Raw genomic sequence first — 17,043 nt, 5'->3', positions numbered from 1 at the left:
ATATCCCTCATCTTTCTTTAATGTCAGATGTGCTCAGGTACAATCTGCTCTTCAAGGCTGAACGCATATATCATCTGAAAAAGCTTTTTTGAAATGCCTCTGGTTTCTCCTGAAAAATGTCATTGCTACATTCTTCTCTCATGTATCTTAATATATTTTACTTTGGATGTGTTTTGTCTTAAAATTCTCACTAGGGGCGCCTGAGTGGCTCAGTCGGTTAGAGGGTGTGAGTCTTAATCTTGGAGTTGGGAATTCGAGCCCCACGTTGGGTGCAGAGATTACTTAAATACATAAATTTTTTTTGAAAAGGGACTAGCTTTATTTAAAACCCAGTGTTTTCCGGTTCTTATGGGACACTGTTAGGAGACTGACAGGAGGTGAGGCGGTCTTTCACTTACTGTGCCTGCTGGCCTTGCTGTTCCAGCTCAAGGAGGATGGTGCTTTCACAGTGCTCGCCGATGGCTACGTGCAGGAGGACGAGGGCACGGGAGTGGTGCACCAGGCTCCGTACTTCGGTGCTGTGAGTACTGGAAGTCCCACAGGGTGTCTATGGGAAGGGCGTGTCGCGGCCACTGAGTCGTGCATGCATGTCGAGCACCTCATTCTTGGGCACACCATGCGGTCCAACTCTTCAGGCTCGCTGCCCCCAAACATGGTTTATCAAACTTATGTCTGTAATTCGTTCTCACCCTGAGCTAATCTCTGAAAAGAGTGAGCTAAATGCTGGGTACTTCCCGGGCATTTTGTCTTTCTGAAAGGCACCCTGTGTTTGCATTCATTCATAATTTACTCTCCATGCACTCTCCTCTTTCCGGTATGCAGTTATGTGAGTTCTGGAAAGGGCGTCCACTCACGCAGTCACCATGACCGTCACTGTGGAGAGGTGCTGCACCTCCCTGGTGCTCTTGAGCAAACACTGTGCTGAGAGAGCAGAACTTGACCTCCTCAAAGCTGTATGGTGTGGCCAATTTTAAATTTTGCCCAGAGTAATTTTTCTAAAAATGCGATCCTGTTGATGTTATTTGTGTATGAATGAAGTGTGCACTGGGGACCTACAAATTCCTCTGGGCTTGACCGTTCTGCAGTGGGAGTGAAGCTAGTCTGACTGCGTTCATTTTACTTTCACACTTAACCTCTGCAGAGATTTTTATTATGGAAATCTTCAAATATACACAGAAGTAAAGAGGTATTAGAATAAATCCTGATGATCATGTCATCCCACTGCAAACATTTGGGAAGTCTGTTTCTTCTTTCCTCTACCTTGTCCTCTTCCCCCCACACCTTCTCCACTTTGGCCTGAGGGTTTTGAAACAAATCCTCAACATCCTATGCTTCATCTGCAGATACTTCTGTACACAACTGTGACTGAAACAGCCTTTTATTTTTAATATTGCCAGCATGCCACTGTTGTATTCAATAAAGTTAATGCTTCCTTAGTATCACCGAATACCTGGTCAGTATTCAGTATGATGGAAGCATTCTTGATAATACTGTTTACTGGGTTTTAAGAACTAGTCAGATTTTAGTTATTCATAATTTTAGGGTCAGCTGGTATGATTGCTGCACTGATAATAAATAATAAAAAGAAAACTTCTTGGTTTTGAATTGTGGTTTACATTTTCCTATTAAAATGTATTATTTGTTGTATACTGGGTATGTGTGGGTTTTTTGTTTGTTTTTTAGGTTCCATATATGAATGAAATCATACGTTATTTGTCTTTCTCTGTCTGATTTATTTCACTTAGCATAATACTCTCTAGTTCCATCCATCTTGTCAGGAATGGCAAGATCTCATTCTTTAATGGCTGAGTAATTATATATATATACCACATCTTCTTTATCCTCTCATCTATTGGACACGTGGGTGGCTTCCATATCGTGGCTATTGTAAATAATGCTGCAGTAAACACAGGGGTGCATGTATATTTTTGAATTAGTGTTTTCATTTTCTTTGGGTAAATAGGACTGGATTTACTGGACCATATGATATTTCTATTTTTAATTTTTTGAGGAATCTCCATACTGTTTTCCAGAGAGGTTGCACCAATTTACATTCCCACCAACAGTGCACAACGGTTCCTTTTTCTCCACATCCTCGCCAACACTTACTATTTCTTGTATTTTTGATTCTAGCCACCCTGACAGGTGTGAGGTAATACCTCATTGTGGTTTAGATTTGTGTTTCCCTGATGAGTGATGTTGAACGTATTTTCACATGTCTGTTAGCATCTCAGTGTCTTCTTTGGGAAAAATGTCTCTTTAGGTCCTCTGCCCATTTTTTAATAGGATTGTTTGCTTTTTTGGGTGTTGAGTTGCATAAGTTCTTTATGTATTTTGGATATTTACCCTTTATCAGATATGTCATTTGTAAATATCTCCTTCCATTCAGTAGATTGCCTTTTATTTTGTTGATGATTTCCTTCGCTGTGCAGAGGCTTTTTATTTTGGTGTAGGCCCATAGTTTATTTTTGATTTTGAATGCCTTGCCTGGGGAGACATAACCATACATATGTTTTGCTGGGGCTGCTGTTCAAGAGATTACTGTCTATGTTTTCTTGTAGGAGTTTTATGGTTTCAGGTCTCACATTTAGGTCTTTCATCAATTTTGCCTTTATTTTTGTTGTGGTATAAGGTAGTGGTCCGGTTTCATTCTTTTGCATGTAGCTGTCCAGTTTCACCAACATCGTTTATTAAAGAGACTGTCTTTTCCCCACTGTATATTCTTTCCTGCTTTGTAGTAGATTAATTGACCATATAAGCGTGGGTTTATTTCTGGGCTCTCTATTCTGTTCCATTGGTCTGTGGGTCTTTTTGTGCCAGTATCATGCTGTCTTGATTACTACAACTTTGTAGGGTACCTTGAAATCTAGGATTGTGATACCTCCAGCTTCGTTCTTTCTCAAGATTGCTTTGGGCGTTTGGAATTTTTTGCGGTTCAAGCAAATTTTAGTATTACTTGTTCTAGTTCTATGAAAAGTGCTGTAGACTTTTGATAGGGATTGCATTGACTCTGTAGATTGTTTTGGGTACTATGAACATTTTTACAATTTCGTTCTTTCAGTCTATGAGCATGGGATGTCTTTCCATTTCTTTGTCATCTTCAATTTCTTTTATCAGTATTTTATAGTTTTCATAGTACAGGTCTTTCACCTCCTTGGTTATGTTTATTCTTAGGTATTTTGTTAATTTTGGTGCAGTTGTAAATGGGATTGTTTTCTTAGTTTCTCTTTCTACTACTCCATTATTAGTGTATAGAAACACATCAGATTTCTGTATATAAATTTTGCATCCTGCAACTTCACTGATTTCATTTATTCTAATAGTTTTTTGGTGGAGTGTTTAGAGTTTTCTATATGTAGTCATGTCATCTGCCAAGTGGCAGTTTAACTTTTTTCTTACCAATATCGATGTCTCATTTGTTTTTGTTGTCTGACTGCTCTGGGTAGGACTTCCGGTACTATGTTGACAAAGTGGTGAGAGTGGACTTCCTTATCTTGTTCCTGACTATAGAGGAAAAGCTGTCAGTTTTTTACCATTTAGTGTGTTGTTAGCTGTGGGTTTTTCATATATGGCCTCTATTATGTTGAGGTATGTTCTCTCTGAACCCACTTTGTTGAGAGTTTTTTTCACAAGTGGGTGTTGAGTTTTGTCGAATGCTTTTTCTGCATCTGTTGAGAGGATCATAGAGTTTTTACCCTTCATTTTGTTAATGTGATGTATCACGTTGATTGATTTGTGGATACTGAATCATCTTTGCATCCCCAGAGTGAATCCCGCTTGATCGTGGTGAATGATTCTTTTACTGTAGTGTCGAGTGGAGTTTATGAAGTTGAGTATTTTTGCGTCCGTGTTCACCAAGGATACATGTATGTTATCTTCCTCCTCCCTTAGTGGATACCCAGCTGTATACAGGGGTCTGTGAAATAATGGCCGGGAAGATGATGTAATCCCTATCCAACTATAAGGCTCTGGGATTCTCTGAATGGTCCTGAATTAACTTCAGCTGAGAGGATAATTAAAGTCCATTATGGTTATGAGTCAGAATACTGAAGCATTCTCTTGTAAATCTATCACCTCCCACACTCCTGTCTCGTACACACTCAGCCTGTTTCGTTCCCTTTGTCCCCAGGACGACTATCGGGTCTGTATGGACTTCAACATCATTCAGAAAGACTCTTCTCCTGTTTGCCCTGTGGATGCTTCAGGCTGTTTCACGGCAGAAGTGACAGATTTCACGGGACAGTATGTGAAGGTCTGTGTCTCTGTGACAGAGAAAGGTGTGGGTTTCATCATACTTCTTTCTTTAATCAGATTTTTATTAAATAGCTTCCATATCTGGATTTTTTTTCCAGGAAGTTGGTTTTGTTTTGTTTTGTTTCAGCACATAAAACCAGAAAAGATAGATATTATCAGCCACATTCTAAGGGTCTAGTATCTTCAGAGGAAGCTGTAGTTTCACAGGCAGGAATCAGTGAGACTGGGCTCTGACTGGTAACTCCTGAAGCAGCTCTGAGGCTTTGGGGCCATCATTGCTGGTGAAAGACTTCACTGCCTCACATGGTATGGAAGTGCTTAATAAGATACCTAAAGTTTGACTGTGTCTCAAATGTGGACTGAGTATTTTTATAATACATGTGTTATTTTTGCCTTTTATTCATGGTATAGAGTTATCAAAATATCAGATTGCAGTGATATACGTAGTTCTCTTGTGTTACTAAGTATTGCAGGATATTTTAATGGCTAGATTTTTGTTTTTTAAACAGGATGCTGACAAAAACATCATCAGGACCCTGAAGGAAAAAGGCCGACTTCTTGTCTCCAGCACCTTCACTCACAGTTACCCCTTCTGCTGGAGGTGAGAGAAAGCGAAGACTTACAGCTCGAGCTTCTAGCCTGTGGGGGACACGTAGCGTGTGTGTCCATTCTGCCGTCTGCGGTTCCCCTCTCATTTGTATGCTTTATGGTTAGTGTGGGGAAACTGCCCTCTTGAATTCCATGAGTGTTAGTTCCTGGTTTCCTCAGCAGTTGTCTGGGAAGTATCGACATGTACAGATGTTTTGTGTTGGGGCCACATTTCTTTAGAATGAGACATACGTCTAAAATTTCCCAGTGGAACTTGGCAAGAGATAGAACGTGACACAAGTTAGAATATAAGATCGTGCTGTGAAGATGTGCGTGGAATTGGAATGCTCGGTGCCATCAAGTTTGTTCCCACATTGCCTCTTTGCTGAAGTTACGTCATTTCTTAGACAGCTATCACATACCAGCAGAACCATATTTTCTTTCTTGTTCTTTAAAGCTTTTGCCTTCTTGGTGTTGTGGAGGGAGATGACCAGTACCAAGGACGTAGGCATTAGTGTTTGCAAAAAAAAAAGAGTGTTAGCAGAAGGCCAAATCGATGAGGGTGATGTCAGTAAGAAACTAAAGGTTGGTCTCACCGTGGGTGCCTGCGTACCTCAGTCTGACGAGCCGTGTGCTGCATTTTTGCTTCCCCAGGTCAGACACTCCCCTGATTTACAAAGCCGTGCCCAGCTGGTTCGTGCGGGTGGAGCACATGGTGGACCAGCTCCTGAAGAACAACGACCTGTGTTACTGGTGAGCAGTGAGCTGTGTATCTTCACACTGTCCTGTATCACGTGCTCACACTTCTCCCAGATTGTAAGAATTCTGTAGCTCTCTTTGAGTCTATGTTTTCAGGACCACAGAATAATTTAAATAGTTTTATAAGAAGTAGCATCCTTGGGCGCCTCGGTGGCTCAGTTGGTTAAGCGACTGCCTTCGGCTCAGGTCATGATCCTGGAGTCCCGGGATCGAGTCCCGCATCGGGCTCCCTGCTCGGCAGGGAGTCTGCTTCTCCCTCTGACCCTCCTCCCTCTCATGTACTCTCTCTCTCTCTCATTGTCGCTCTCTCAAAAATAAATAAATCTTTATTTATTATTATTTTTTTTATAAACACTTTTTTTTTTTAAGATTTTATTTATTTATTCACAAGAGACAGAGACAGAGAGAGAGAGAAGCAGAGGGAGAAACAGGCTCCCAAGGAGCAGGGAGCCCGATGTGGGACTCGATCCCAGGACCCTGGGATCATGACCTGAGCCGAAGGCAGACGCTTAACCATCTGAGCCACCCAGGCGCCCAATAAATAAATTAAAAAAAAAAAAAAAAAAAAAAAAAAAGAAGTAGCATCCTTCCTATGATAAGGCATATGGAGGGAGCATTTTGCCTTTCTGTTAGGCTTAAATAGTCATTTTCAGGGTAAATGTTTATTTTTGAATATACCTACAGAAGCCATTTGTGCTTCCTGCTCTTGATGCGTGCCAACGAGTGCTACTGGGACAGAAGCCTTGCTCTCAGCTAGTATGTGACCCGCAGGGAGGTGTTACTCCAACCTGTAGGGCTGAATGAAGTAAGGCTGAATCTGCATATTACAGAAGACTGTTTTTCACTGAGAGTTCTGAGGGTGATCACGGTTTCTTACTTCTGTAAGAATCGAACCTGACTTAAAAACTGCATTTCATTTTGGAAGAATGAGGAGAATCTCAGGGCAGTAAAAGGAAGAGATCAGGAACTACTATGAACTATCGCTTTTTTTTTTTTTTTTTTTTGATAGGGAGAGCGCATGCACGAGCAGGGGGTGGGAAGGAGCAGAGGGAGAAGGAGAGAAAAAAATCTTAACCAGACTCCACACTGAGCATGGAGCCCAACGTGGGGCTCAATCTCATGACCCTGAGATTATGACCTGAGCTGACAGTCAACCGACTGAGCTACCCAGAAGCCCCATGAACAAGCTTTTTGTGCTTTCTAGCAAATTGACCCTGACTTCTCAAGAAAAAGCAGTTTTTCATTTTTATTCCTATGAAGCTCTTCAGTTGCCCTATAGTGTGAAGTGCTGGATGTGAACTATTAGGCTGTGGCCTCGTTGAGAGTGCAGGCCTATAAACTGATGTTTGTAATACAGGGCTCAACTGGGGTGCCTGAGAGAACAGGATGTGTGGGGCTGGGGGTGCTGTAACTCAGCCTGCTGCTTAGGTAGATTTCCTGCAGAGCTGAACCTCAGAGGATAAGGAGCCATTTGACTAGTCCTGGGCACTCGAAGCTTTGGGGGAAGGGGAGGGGAGAGAGGGGAGGCTATAGGGTAAAGGTTATCATGCTGGAGGGATGGCACAGGCCAAGGCGGTTAGGTGAGAAGCTGCATTCTAAGGAATTACCTCATTGTTGGAGCCTAGAGGCAAATGGTAGGAGCCTGCCCGTGAGCCTCAGGAGGCAGCTACCAACCAGCCACCTGTAGCCCAGCCTGTTTTGTAGGGGCTGGGAGCCCATACTAATGAGTGTCAGTAGAAGCAGTATTGTGTGGGCGCCCCGAAGACTAGGTCTGGTCGAGAGCTGCAGCTGTCCCCTAGCAGGGTTGTTCCAGTCACAGAGCATCTCCTGGGATGAATTCACAATAGATGGAGCTCCGTGAGTTTTCTGTGCTGTCCACACAGAAGACGTCCTCCTGGGAGTGAGCGCAGCATCTCTAGGGCAGTAGGTCCACAGAGCGTATACAAAGGTTTGTAAGATCTAATTTACAAATTTGCTTACTAATGTTCTCAGGCATTGGCTGTCTGACCTGTTTATTGCAGGGTCCCAGAGTTTGTGCGAGAGAAGCGATTTGGAAATTGGCTGAAAGATGCACGTGACTGGGCAGTTTCCAGAAACAGATACTGGGGCACCCCCATCCCCCTGTGGGTCAGCGATGACTTCGAGGAGGTGAGACGGGCCATGCATTCTCATGTTGATTTTTGCTGAAGCACTTCATTTGTACATCTGGATGTAGTTTCTTTTTTCTTTGCCCCTTTTTTTATTTCATCTGTTTCTATTTATTCCTTCCTAGAATCACATAAATAAGAATTTGGGAGGTTTTTTAAATTTATCTTTACTTTAGTTTTATTAAATGTGATTTTTTAAATCTCCCTCTATGTAAAAGTAAAGAAGAAATGTGTATTTTTCTCAGGAAATTGAATTGTTTTTCTTCTGTTGAATTGTTGAATTGTTTTTCTTCTGTTGCTCACCCCTTTTTCTGTCCTTGTGAGTAACTGATGATCAGTCTTAAAGTCCAGACCTGCACCGAGTTACAGCACGTGAAAGCCCCCTCATGGCGGTTAAAAAGGAAGGCTTAAAAAATATTACCAAAAGCATTGCCAACCTTGAACATATAAAATCAAGTGATTGTGTGTGTAAATACATGACGGGTCTATAGATGTCCCCGCAATGGCGGCTTCTGTCCAGCACAGAGACTGTTAGAGCACCGGGACCTGAGAGGCGGCAGTGAAGGAGCGGAGTCAGACCTCCCAGGACTGGACTGGAAGGGCTGAGAAGGTGGGGTTCCCTAGGTAGCTGACGCCCCAGGCAAGAACCCACAGCAGCTCCTGCTGGGGCTGCCCCACCGTGTGGACCCTGTCAGGGCCGCAGCTGAGCTGAGGGAAGCCTCCTTGCCTGGACGTAACCCTAAGTGATGTCTTGTGATCTCATTGATTGGATCTGGTAATTTAGTTCTAGCTTTGACTTGGAAAGATTCCAGATTAAGGAGCCAAATTCAGATGTCAGGAAGAAACTGAGATGCCTCAGAGTCACAGTCTAGGCGTTTCACTTAACGCTGGTTATACTGGGCAGAGATTTGGACCTAGTAAGCCCTCAGCAGGTGCGTGTGGAGATGACGCTGTTAGGTCCTCTCCGCGTAGGGACTCCTGAGACAGGGGTAGGTGGCCGAGTAGTGGAGCCCGCTCACCTCTTCAGTGACCTGCAGTCTTTCGTGAGTGTAAGCCACGCTGGTGACAACTGTCCTGAAGGTCAGAGGTTTCTAAAACTAAGTGTGAATGCTGTGTGAATAAAGCTCTGTGATCTCTGGCTCTGAGGTTCTCTTGTTTTTTAACTTTGCCTTGACAGGTGGTGTGCATTGGATCGATGGCAGAACTCGAAGAACTGTCGGGAGCAAAGATCTCTGATCTCCACAGAGAGAGGTCAGTTTCTGAATGTTTGATTCACTTCCGTACTCAGAGAGCATTGACGTGGTCTCTGGAGCAGATTACGGAGCTACGTGTAGAAATCAAATACTGGTTTACTGAGTTACAGTGTTGATGACTCATGTCATGTTGAGGAAGGGTGGCCTCTGTCCTTGAGTTGGATGTAGGCGACTTTGGTATAAATCCCCCGGATTGAGCCTTCCCGGTGCCTCTGAAAACCTGTGATAACTGCCAGTATTTCTCTTTGCAGATGCTTATGAAATCTCGTCAGAGCATTGTTTCCTCTTGGCAATTAAACTGCAAGTTCTTTCGTGGTTAAAATTAATAGAAGTGGCTTTGCTTCGTTTCTTAGCATTGACCATCTGACCATCCCTTCCCGCTGTGGGAAGGGAGTGTTGCGTCGCGTCTCTGAAGTGTTTGACTGTTGGTTCGAGAGTGGCAGCATGCCCTATGCTCAAATTCATTATCCGTTTGAAAACAAGAGGGAGTTTGATGATGCATTTCCTGCAGACTTCATTGCCGAAGGCATTGACCAGACCAGAGGATGGTATGTTCTTATTCTTTCAGATTTGATTTGATTTCACAGGTATTTAACTGAGCACCTGGCATTTATCAGCTGGGTCCTGGGGAGATTGTGTCAAACGAGACAGGCTCTGCTGCTGCCCTCTGCCTCTCACCACCAAGTGTTCTATTAAAGTGTCTTTGGAGTTGGGATCTCTCAGCTGTGGTTTTAGAGTTTGAATTATTTCGTTGACATTTTGGAATAGAGAGATTTGTTATATTTGAAGATTAAGTGATACAAAACAGTACATGTGCTTAGCTTGTTTATTTTAAATCATTTACTCAAATGTTTAATGAGTATTTACATACAAGATAATGGTTTGGGTGCTACAAATTTAGGGGTTGATTGGAAATGTACTCAGATGTTAAGGCTAGCCTTATAAAATTAACAGCTTAAAAATCCGGACTGGGGGAAAAGACAAACCACGGCGGGGGAGGATTTCAGCATTGGTTTTGTCTGGTGCCTATTTAAAGCCACGCCATCATCTTCTGAAGCAGGAAAAGGTTGGCTCGTCCAGATCCTAATTACACTTTGTTTTTTTTTTAAGATTTTATTTATTTATGTGAGAAAGAGAATGAGAGAGAGAGAGCATGAGAGGGGGAGGGTCAGAGGGAGAAGCAGACTCCCCGCCGAGCAGGGAGCCTGATGTGGGACTCAACCCCGGGACTCCAGGACCATGACCTGAGCCGAAGGCAGTTGCCCAACCGAGCCACCCAGGCGCCCCCTAATTACACTTTGATGAGTGGTGATGCTGCAGAAGTGTTTAAGGAATGTTGGTGTCATTGCTTTGACACTGGCAGTGGATGTCACAAATTGAATTCCAACCTTAATGTTCCAGAAGGTGCTCTTTTCAGCGTCCAACCCATTTTTCTTTAGGAACAGGTCCAAAACCTTCTTAGAGAGGGCCAGAAGCCTCTCCAGTAAGCGTTTGTCTGAGGCCTGGGGATGTCTGCCAGCCATTAACAGTCCTGACGTGGATCTGTAGGTGTTCACCGTCTCCTTCCCCTTCCCTCAGGCTTGGGCTGCGTGTCCTAGCAGCCAGGTCCCCCTGACCTGCCTTCAGAGGAAGGGATGTCAGTCCATGTCCCATCACGTCCTGGGGATGCAAAACCAGCTTGGAGATGATAGCAGAGCCTCACTCACTGGGGTGGCTGCAGGGACGTGGTAGAGTTTGGAACAAGCTAGCTAGCAGTCAGCTGCATGCGGAGCAGAGATGTCTTTGCTCTACGTGCTCTGCCTTCTGACTTTTGGGTGAGAATGTCTATCTTTTGTCATCAGACTGTCCCATGTGACCTTGTGCTAAAGGCACACACGTCTCTGGATTTGCAGCCTGGCGTATCTGGAGGTCCTGATAGGCCGCCCAGCACTGTCCCCCTCTGCCTTGTGGCTGTCGGCTGCCCCCCCAGGGAGGACAACAGTACTATCCTCCACTGTTGGGGTCAGTACCTCACTCCAGGCCTTTATTCGCTGTAAGCCACATTTTATTTTTTCTAACCTGATCAGTTTGTGGTAGGTCCTTTGTGATTTTTCAGCATGCCCCAAATGATTCTAATGTGTTATCGCATTAAGAACCTTTGCTATAGGGGTGCCTGGGTGGCTCAGTCAGTTGAGCGACTGCCTTCGGCTCAGGTCATGATCCCAGGGTCCTGGGATCGAGCCCCGCATTGGGCTCCCTGCTCTGCAGGAAGCCTGCTTCTCCCTCTCCCACTCCCCCTGCTTGCGTTTTTTCTCTCGCTGTGTCTCTCTCTGTCAAATAAATAAATAAAATCTTTAAAAAAAAAAAAGAACCTTTGCTATAAGTGATTATTAAGAAGTGTAACTGATCTAAAATAGAAATTCCATCCAATAAGTAAGCACAGATTTTTTTCCCCCTATGCTTAGATTCCTTTTCTGTTGTTGCTGAGCTGTTTCTTCCTGGGTTTTTTACAGGTTTTACACCCTGCTGGTGCTGGCCACCGCTCTCTTTGGACAGCCGCCCTTCAGGAACGTGATTGTGAACGGGCTCGTCCTGGCAAGGCAGGTGCACGTCCTTGGGTCGTGGCTAGTCCCGGTGCCTGGCTTCCTTTGGTCTGGCAGCCATGGTCCGGGTGCATGTAGCCATTCTTTGTGAATACAGGAACTTAGGATCGCCCCAGCTTTGTTCCTGCTCTTCTCCTTCGTCTGCTGTTCCACTTCTCACTGCTCTTCCTTTCCATCCCACCCCGTCCTGCTCACTTCTTGTCTCCAGTGTGGCTCTGCACACCCCCTACCCCAGGGAGAAGGGCAGGTTGGGGAGCTGGGGGCGGGGGAGGCATGCATCCTGTGATGCTGTGGGCAGTAAGACAACATCTGTCATGGAGGGCTGGACCAGGTGCGTGTGCCTGGTCCTTTAATGAAGATTTTTGTTAACCTCTGTTTAACATGAGGAAGCTGTGGGTTCTAGAGGTTTCCAGGATCATATGGGAGTCTTATTTTTTCTTTTACTGTCTATAGTCATAACAGAAAAAACACAAATTAATAAAATAAGAAAAAACATTTATGCAGATACCCTGCCTCATGTCCTGTCTGAGGGAGGATGGCCCCTGATATTGTGTTGTGAACATTATACATCTTCTCTCGTCAAAGCCCCAGAACTGTTTGAGATGGGTCCTCCCCCCTGCTTTTTTTTTTAAGATTTTATTTGAGAGAGAGAGAGAGAGCACGAGGAAGGGGGGCAGAGAAGCAGGCTCCCCACTGAGCAGGGAGCCCGACGCAAGACTCGATCCCAGGACTCTGGGATCGTGACCTGAGCTGAAGGCAGACACTTAACGACTGAGCCACCCAGGTGCCCCAAGATGGGTCCTTTCCTTACCTCAGTTTGACATTTGAGAAATTTGAGGTATAGAAAAATTAAGCAACTTGTCAAAGTCACACAGCAAGTGATGGTAAATTCACGTTTTACACCCAGGGAGTCTGGCTCGGCAGTCTGCTTTTGGGGGTTTTTTTAATTGAAAATTTTGTTGAATTGGAGATTTGAATGCAGTTGTGAAACAGTCACAGAGAGCCTTGTGTGTTTTGCCCAGTTTCCCCCAAAAGTCAGGTTTTTCAGAACTGGGGTACACCACCACAGCCAGCTGCTAACACAGCCCAGGCCGCCTCTGACCCTGCGCTCTACATGTACTTGTGTGCCGCGGTGTGCATAGGTCCCTGTCCACCAGCACAGTCAAGGTACTGGACTGTTCCCACATCCCAGGACCCCTCTGTTGTCCTTCTGTAATCCCCCCATCCTTCCACCCTCGCCCCCAGCCCCTGACAGCCACTCATCTGCTCCCCATCTCTGTAACTGTCATTTCAAATACGTGACAGGAATGGAATCACACCACTTAGGACCTCAGGGACTGGCTTTCCCACTCAGTGGGATCCTGGAGATTGCTCAGGATGGGTGTGTCCTCAGTCCCTTCTTCCCCATGGCTGAGCAGTGCTGCATGGTACGGGTGACCACAGCTGGACCCCTCACCTGCTGAAGGACCTGGGGTTGTTTCCGGTGGCTGCTGACTATGAATAGAGCTAGGAGCTTCCGTTACAGGTTTTCCATCAGTACAAGTTTTCATTTCTCTGGAATAAATGCTGAGCCCTGTGTTCTTAGCTTCTCCACTGACTCACCATGGACTTGAGAAAGAAGCTCACAGGTGGTAACAATCTATTGTTACGCCCTTATCCCACTTGCTTTTCTGTTTTCTGATTTGCAGATAACCTGTAACCGCATATAAAGTTAGGCTGTAATGGTGACTTACTTAATTGGCATCTCCCTTTTGTTTTTCAAGTGATGGTCAAAAAATGAGCAAACGAAAAAAGAATTATCCGGATCCACTTTCAATCATCCATAAATACGGTGCCGACGCCCTCAGGTACAGGCCAGCGCTGTGCCCTGTTTTTAATGTCCTTTTTATGTAAGCTTCGCTTGTTCTGTTGTGTTCCTTTCATCTGGTTCCTAGTTAGCTTTCTCAAACTATGTCTCTGCTACGGGCCAGGTACATTGGTGTGGAGTTGGCTCTAAACCCACAAGGTGGTTTCTCAGTAACGAGCATTTGGAAGCCCAGAGGTGTTGTGAGGACCAGGACCTGTGTTGCTCCCAGGCTGCTGCTGGGTTTCTCCCTCATTCCCTTGCCTGGCTCTTCATCTTGTTGGCCATTTATTTCCATGTCTGCGCTTACTCCTCAAAAGAGCCGTCTGAGATTTATTGAAACTCGAGCAAATAACAATGAAACCTGAAAAGCTTTTAGGGAAATGGGAGCCACTACTTGAAACGTTGGTCTTCGTCGTGCCCATTAAGTGTTGGGGTGGAAAGGAGCCACAACGGTTTCATTCCGCATCCTCCTGCTGCAGACACGGAGACCCACACCCAGGGGCTGAGCCCGAGCATGTTCACAGCTGCCTAGGAGCACTTAATGGGGTGTCCTGCCGCCCTGTTAGCTGTTAGCCTGCCCCTCGGCACTGCTAGCAAGTGAGCCAGATAATTCTTTGTAGAGGGCACTGTCCTTAGGGTGCCTCGTGACATCCCTGGCCTCTTCCCTCTGGGAGCCCCTCTGTGCCGGCAGAGGACTCCTGGCCACTCCTTTTGTGAGTCCCTGTGCCTGCGGGTATTGTCTGGGGAGGAGGCCCGCCGCCCCGAGGCCTGCACTGACTGGCACGGGGCTTGCTTCCAGGTTGGTCGAGGGCCATATTTTGGTATGAGGTTACGTCTCCCCTTTATTATTCACTGGGTCTCTTGCACAAAGTCAGAGCTTTGTCAGTTTTAAATTGACCATAAGAAGAGTATTTATAATTCTCTCCTTTTGTATAAAAAAATGCCAAGCTGGGTGTTTGCAGTGTCAACATGTCCAGAAAGAATACTTGTTTTAATCTGTATATTCCTTTTCCATGTCCTGTTTTTCCTCACCCAGATTGTATCTGATCAACTCCCCTGTGGTGAGGGCAGAAAATCTCCGATTTAAGGAGGAGGGTGTGCGTGACGTTTTGAAGGACGTGCTGCTCCCTTGGTACAACGCCTACCGCTTCTTCACCCAGAGCGTCCTGAGGCTACAGAAGGTGTGGGGCGGGGTCCCGTCACCTGGGTCGGTGGGTTTGCTAGGGACAGAGCTCCGTGGGTGGGGCTCAGAGCCCTGGGCCGGGGGGGGGGGGGGGGCGTCAGTGCAGAGCCTCGGTGGGACACTGGGGCTGCCCCCACAGAAGAGCTGCGTGGGAGGTTCATTCATTCCCCGGTTGGCGCGCCCCCCCCCCTCCCCCCGCCCCATGGAACCAAGGCTGCTGGGCGTGGGGTCGGGGTGAAGAGCCCACTGCTCCCAGGGTGGGAGCACCTGGTAAAGGCTGCTGCTTGTTGCCGGGCTCGCTGAGGCATCAGGGTCCAGACTCTGAAAGTGAGAGACGTTCTGCTGGGCTGTTAGGAGGGAAAACAAGGCATCATCTGAACACCCATATGCCTAACTCTGCTCTCAGGGCTCCCTTTGGGGTCAGAGCCCGATACCCCTCATCTCTTATGTCCAACGCCTTACAGTAGAATCCCTGGGTACATTACTGTTGACTGTCGTGCAACGTTAACCCTTTCTGGAAATGGGCGGGAGGCCTGAGCTGTGAATGTCGCTTCTCCCTGTGCGTTGAGGAGGGCAGGCAATCTCCCCAGGTCCTGGTGTTGCTCCTGCCTTTGTTGTTGCCACCACTAGGGCCGGGAGGCCTCAGGCGGTCCCCACAGGCCTGCTGCTGTGGGAGCACAGTGGGCGGGGCTCGTCTGGGCTTGGCAGTCAGACGCCCGCCCGCCACCAGGCTCTCAGGTCAGGGCCGGAGTCAGCGCGGCTGCTGCCCTACCAACCAGGTGTTGCTGGTGGGGGGGGTGCGCAGGTGGAGTGGACCTTCAGCCCAAGGAGGGTTTTGCAAAGGAAAGGGGACTGGGACAGAGCATGCTGTTTAGAATGGGCAATTTAAGCAGAGACGTTAATTTCTAGTGCTCATGTTCAGTCTATAGATGATCGTCCAGTCCTAGCCAGCTTTACTAGCTTTCCTTCGTTAGGGGTAAAGTAACTAAACCCTACACTTACAAGATTTTGGAATATTTCTCAACTCACAATCACTTTTGGTACAAAGGAAGTTTTTTCCTAAATTATGTTTAGAGCAGTCAAAAACGTAATTAACTGAGGACTTAATATCCCAAGTTTAGAGCTTATTTGGAAAATATTGCTGAGAATCAGAAATTTAAATTGTCAGTGGGGTCTGGGGTTTTGTGGATTGCTGTTGTGGGCTCCTTTCAGCTTAAGTGGTTTAAGGAGTTCATTTCTGTACAGTAATTTCTCCTAAGCATGCAGAATGTTTTAGTAATTGTCACTTCCCAGGAGGAAGAAATGGAATTCCTCTACAACGAGAACACAGTTAAAGAAAGTGCCAACATCACCGACCGGTGGATCCTGTCCTGCATGCAGTCGCTGGTTGGGTTCTTTGAGACCGAAATGGCAGGTATGACTCTCTTGGGTCATCTTCCTGGAATAAGAGTTCTTCTCTATTTCTCCTTTCAATACTTACCTGTGTTTCTTTTAAACACAGAGGAAGTTTTATAAACATTTTGAGAGATACAGAACAGTAGATAAATTCTTGTTTCTTTTACCCGTCAAATACGATTTTGTTAAGACTTGTTGTAGAAACATGCTGCTCTGAGTCCTGGGATTCGGCTCAGCATCACCCCACTGGCCACAGACACCACGTGGGCTTCCACGGTTCAAACCCACCTGCACCGCCTCTTCCCTCTGGCAGGGGCTGCCCAAAGTCCTTAGGCCTCAGTTTCTTTCTCCGAAAAGTGCCTGGTGGCGGTGTTACAAGGCTCAAATAGAGATTATGCTCAAGAGAATAGCTGGCAGACAGTAGGTTCTCAAGGAGTGCTTGTTAGCGTGCGTTTTTTAGTCTACTTTAATTATTAAATAAGTAGGCCCTGTCTAGTCTAGAAAAATTAGGAAATACAGAAAAATAGTAATGAGGTGGATGTTTTCCCCATATTTGTTACCTAAAAACAACGAATTGGGTCTTAGACACAGGTTGGAAACATAGGTTATGTTGGTTTCCTCGAGGCTGGAGACAGAACAAACTATAAGTCTGGGTGAGAAATTCCAGAAACTACTAAAGTAGGATACCTGCATGGATCCGACAGAGTTGGTGGGCGGGGGAGGAGAGACGCCTCCCCTACGTGTCCCCTGACGAGGTTAACCAGCCTCCCCCAGCACGCTGCGGTCATGCAGGCACATGGCCTTCCTGGAATCCTGGTGCCTCAGCACTTGGCACAAGAGGATGATGAGTCCAGGAAACTCCCCCAGGCTGTCAGGCATCCTGAAGCCTGCCCCCACCCGTTAAATATGTATCAGAAATACCACATGACTGTTGGGAAAGCTGCTGGACAAATTGACGTAAGTGAAGATGGAAATGAACATGCGAGGCAGAGCTCACCGCACACCCCAGGACACCTGCTCACAGTCCTTGACCCCC

The 17,043-nt window shown here is 46.0% G+C and overlaps 1 protein-coding gene across 7 annotated transcripts in view; it reads left to right on the top strand.

Moving 5' to 3' along the window:
• Positions 1 to 17,043, top strand: part of IARS1 (isoleucyl-tRNA synthetase 1) — a 67,801-nt gene that overhangs the window by 26,011 nt on the left and 24,747 nt on the right. For all 7 annotated transcript variants that reach the window (XR_010407797.1, XM_064579674.1, XM_064579675.1 and 4 more), the window contains 11 exons: positions 425 to 520; positions 4,130 to 4,252; positions 4,764 to 4,855; positions 5,497 to 5,595; positions 7,623 to 7,749; positions 8,926 to 8,999; positions 9,355 to 9,549; positions 11,494 to 11,580; positions 13,347 to 13,430; positions 14,466 to 14,610; positions 15,906 to 16,026. Coding sequence is in view for 6 of the 7 variants with exons in the window: in XM_064579674.1 (XP_064435744.1) it covers positions 425 to 520; positions 4,130 to 4,252; positions 4,764 to 4,855; positions 5,497 to 5,595; positions 7,623 to 7,749; positions 8,926 to 8,999; positions 9,355 to 9,549; positions 11,494 to 11,580; positions 13,347 to 13,430; positions 14,466 to 14,610; positions 15,906 to 16,026 (1,243 nt within the window). In the remaining variant the exon portion in view is untranslated. The remainder of the gene's footprint in view (positions 1 to 424; positions 521 to 4,129; positions 4,253 to 4,763; positions 4,856 to 5,496; positions 5,596 to 7,622; positions 7,750 to 8,925; positions 9,000 to 9,354; positions 9,550 to 11,493; positions 11,581 to 13,346; positions 13,431 to 14,465; positions 14,611 to 15,905; positions 16,027 to 17,043) is intronic.

This window comes from Mirounga angustirostris, unplaced genomic scaffold (assembly GCF_029215605.1).
Source record: "Mirounga angustirostris isolate CCGP_5_RB_7025 unplaced genomic scaffold, mMirAng1.0.hap1 SCAF_15, whole genome shotgun sequence".
NCBI lineage: Eukaryota > Metazoa > Chordata > Mammalia > Carnivora > Phocidae > Mirounga > Mirounga angustirostris.
The sequence above is the reverse complement of the archived record's forward strand: the minus strand, read 5'-3'. Positions and strand labels throughout refer to the sequence as shown.